This window comes from Nuphar pumila, chromosome 10, assembly GCF_984573655.1.
Source record: "Nuphar pumila chromosome 10, dmNupPumi1.hap1.1, whole genome shotgun sequence".
In the NCBI taxonomy this organism is placed as follows: domain Eukaryota; kingdom Viridiplantae; phylum Streptophyta; class Magnoliopsida; order Nymphaeales; family Nymphaeaceae; genus Nuphar; species Nuphar pumila.
In genome coordinates, this window is record NC_143258.1 from 116,988,586 (window position 1) to 116,991,643 (window position 3,058).

The window sequence follows — 3,058 nt, forward strand, 5'->3', positions numbered from 1 at the left end:
AGGTTTAATAAATGTCATTAAGTGAGAGGGGTGTCCTTGGTTGGATAAAATGCTTAAAAATGAGTGCAATGCCTTTTTTTTTAACCTGCTGACATGAAAACCATTAAAGATTTAATGACAAATGAATGTATTGTTATATCTAATAACAACACATGACTAGAAACCGACAATTTTGAAATGAGATATGAGGACAATTCAAAAAATAATAACGATAATTCAAAAGTATTAACATTAGAACTCAAAAATTAGTTTTGGCCATAACTTTTGATTTCAATGTCGGTTTGACCTGATTTTTGACTTGTTGAAAAAACTAAGAATCTCTTTTTTAGCTTTTTTTTTGGTAGAAAACATTTAAAAAATAATTTTAAAGGTACAAAATCAGTTTGAAATAAACTTGAGTGACAAAATAAAAAAATTTGATATGACAAATATCTTGGTCCGAAATTGGGTGTCTACGTAGCCGCATACGGAGTGTGACATGATAGAGCTAAGGATTCAGGTTATTTGCTTATCGACTTTTCCACACCGAATCAAATTGGCATTTGATCCATTTAATAAATCAATATAGAGATCCATATGACAACGGATGATTTGGAATAACATCTCAGAATCCAAGCTCATATCGGAGCATACCCAGTTTGATCCAGGCAGCTTTTTATGAGAGAGAGAGAGAGAGAGAGAGAGTACAATGAATTGTTTGTCTATTATTATATATACAATGGGTGATACACGGCATTGACCAAATTTATTGGTTTAATATAAACGAATAAAAGAATGTGGTAACGTCTCCGTGCCGCTGAATGATCATATTAATAGAATGTGGTAATTCGTTGAACAGGAAGTATCCCTCTCCCCTCGACAGCTCGCGTTACGGAAATCCTTCGCCTCCCCTTCCTGACCCAGTCCTTCCCTTCCCTAAACAAACATAAGCAACCCCACATGGTGCTGTAAAACAGTGAGAAACTGGAGAGAGAGAGAGAGAGAGAGAGAGAGAGAGAGAGGGCGGGGAATTAGGAGCCCACCATCATCTGCCTGAACTCTTCCAAGTTAAGCACGCCATCACCATTGGTATCGAAGTGGCGAATCATGGCCCTGCATTCGTCCGTGGACTTGGACTCGCCGAACCTCTTGAGCATCTTCTTGAGGCTCTTGGGGGTTATACACTCCGTCCCTTCCATGGCGTACATCCCAAACGCCGCCCTTATGTCCTCCTTCTCCCTCTCCCCACCTTCATCCCCTCCCGTCATCAGCTTCACAAAATCGTCGAACCCCACCTGCCCATCTCCGTCCAAGTCGATGAATTGGAGGGCGGAGACTGCTTGCCCCTCGGACCACTCCTCCCCCATCGTGTTCATGCAATTTCTCAACTCTGCGGGGGATATCCTCCCATCCCCATCGCTATCGAAGAAGCCGAAGACGCGGTGGAGCTCCTCGGACCTTCTCTCGGATGGATAGAAATCACTATGTTTGGGGGAGATGGAGAGGACGCCCGTCTTCTCTAAGGTATCGGTTTTGGCGCCGTTGGGAAAGAGTTTCTGGTAGAGACGTCGAATCGGCGACTTGGGCTTGCTGGTGCTGGGAGTTGCTTGCTCAGCTTGCATTCTTTTTTTGTTGTCTCACAGAGAAAGAGAGCGATAGAGAGAGTTGAAATTTGTGTGGAAAACAAGCTCACTGCTTTCTATCACCCTCTTGGTAATAGAAATTGTTAACGAAAAAGGTTGCGAAGCAGTCTGCTAATTCGCTTCTGGAGATTCAAGTAAAGAAGAAGAAGAAGAAGAAGAAGAAGAAGAAGAAGAAGGTCTATCTCGCTGTTATCTTCTGACCTGTTGGCACTATTAATTCCGGCGAAGTGAAGAAGATGCAGTACGAAGCTCTGATCTATTTGGTATATCCTCTAGTGATGTTATTGGCTATCAGGATTGTAAGGCAATAATCGAAGTCTCTCAATTGGTTTGGGAATGTGCAGTACAATGACACAAGGCCTTCCTAATATAAGAGAGGTTGCCGCCGTGACAGAAGCGTACGTATGTGCTTTCGTTGCCTGTTTGTTTATCTGTGAGTGCTGGCGGGGATATGTATGAGCCTTTGTATCCAGTTTTCTGTACGTTTAGGGAAACAAGGAGGAAACAGGGAAAGACTGGTCAACCCAACGACCAACCGACTTTTCATTCTTCAAACCACCAGGGTCAACTTCTCACCAGATACCGCGTTCCTTATGTGTTCGTAGAAATACCCTTTCTTCTTTAAAGAATGATATCCATTTGGAAATCACCAGGGCCAAAGGATCTAGAAGAATAGAGAGGGGGGGCATTAATTTCCTGATGTAAGAGATGATGCGTCATCGACCTATCGTCATGGCTCGTCGACAAACGCGTTTGCTTAACGCAGTGAGTAGAGATCGAGAGCCTTGGATTTGGTTGACACACGAAGGGCAGTCAGGGAGGAATATATATATATATATATATATATATATATATATATATATATATACGAAGCTCAGTCGGCGACGGCCTGTTCGATTTCGTACGAAACTAATCTCGTTTTGTACTGTCAACTGCGCACCGCAGTGTCAATCTCATAGTTACCAAGAAATGAAATGGATACCAAAAGCTATGCGTGAAGTAGAAGCTGAGAAAAACAGGGTTGAAAAGTAGTACGAAGCGATTATGCAAGGGAATGAAACAAATATGAAGCAGCTGCATAAACAAATAAGAAATGACCTAAACGATAAAGCTATATAAAACCAACATGTAAGCTTGTTACAAAAAAATAATAATTTTCTAATAAAAAAATATAAAAAGGTGAAAGCAAGTCAAAAGTAACAAAAGCTAGAGAAAACCCTTAAGAAAGCCCAAGAGAGTCAATTTGTGAAATGAAGAGGAAGTGGGCTTCCAACTAAAGGGAATTGAGTTTATCATTCCCCAAAGCTTCTCCTCTTTTTGGGAAAGCAAAGAATTTGGCTTCCAAAACCAGATTCTTCACATAGCAAAAAATGGTTTATCCATCTCAACAAAAATGGTTTGTTTGTCAAAAGCAGACTTGTCAATCGATACAAAAA

General features: G+C 41.1%; 1 protein-coding gene across 1 annotated transcript; it reads right to left on the minus strand.

Annotated features, from left to right (window-relative positions):
• Positions 1 to 671: 671 nt before the first annotated feature.
• LOC149828043 (putative calcium-binding protein CML31) lies at positions 672 to 2,064 on the minus strand. Its single transcript, XM_090018326.1, has one exon. It carries the CDS (start codon positions 1,599 to 1,601, stop codon positions 1,011 to 1,013), a length of 591 nt encoding a protein of 196 aa, XP_089874452.1. The 5' UTR covers positions 1,602 to 2,064; the 3' UTR covers positions 672 to 1,010.
• Between the last annotated feature and the right edge of the window lie 994 nt (positions 2,065 to 3,058).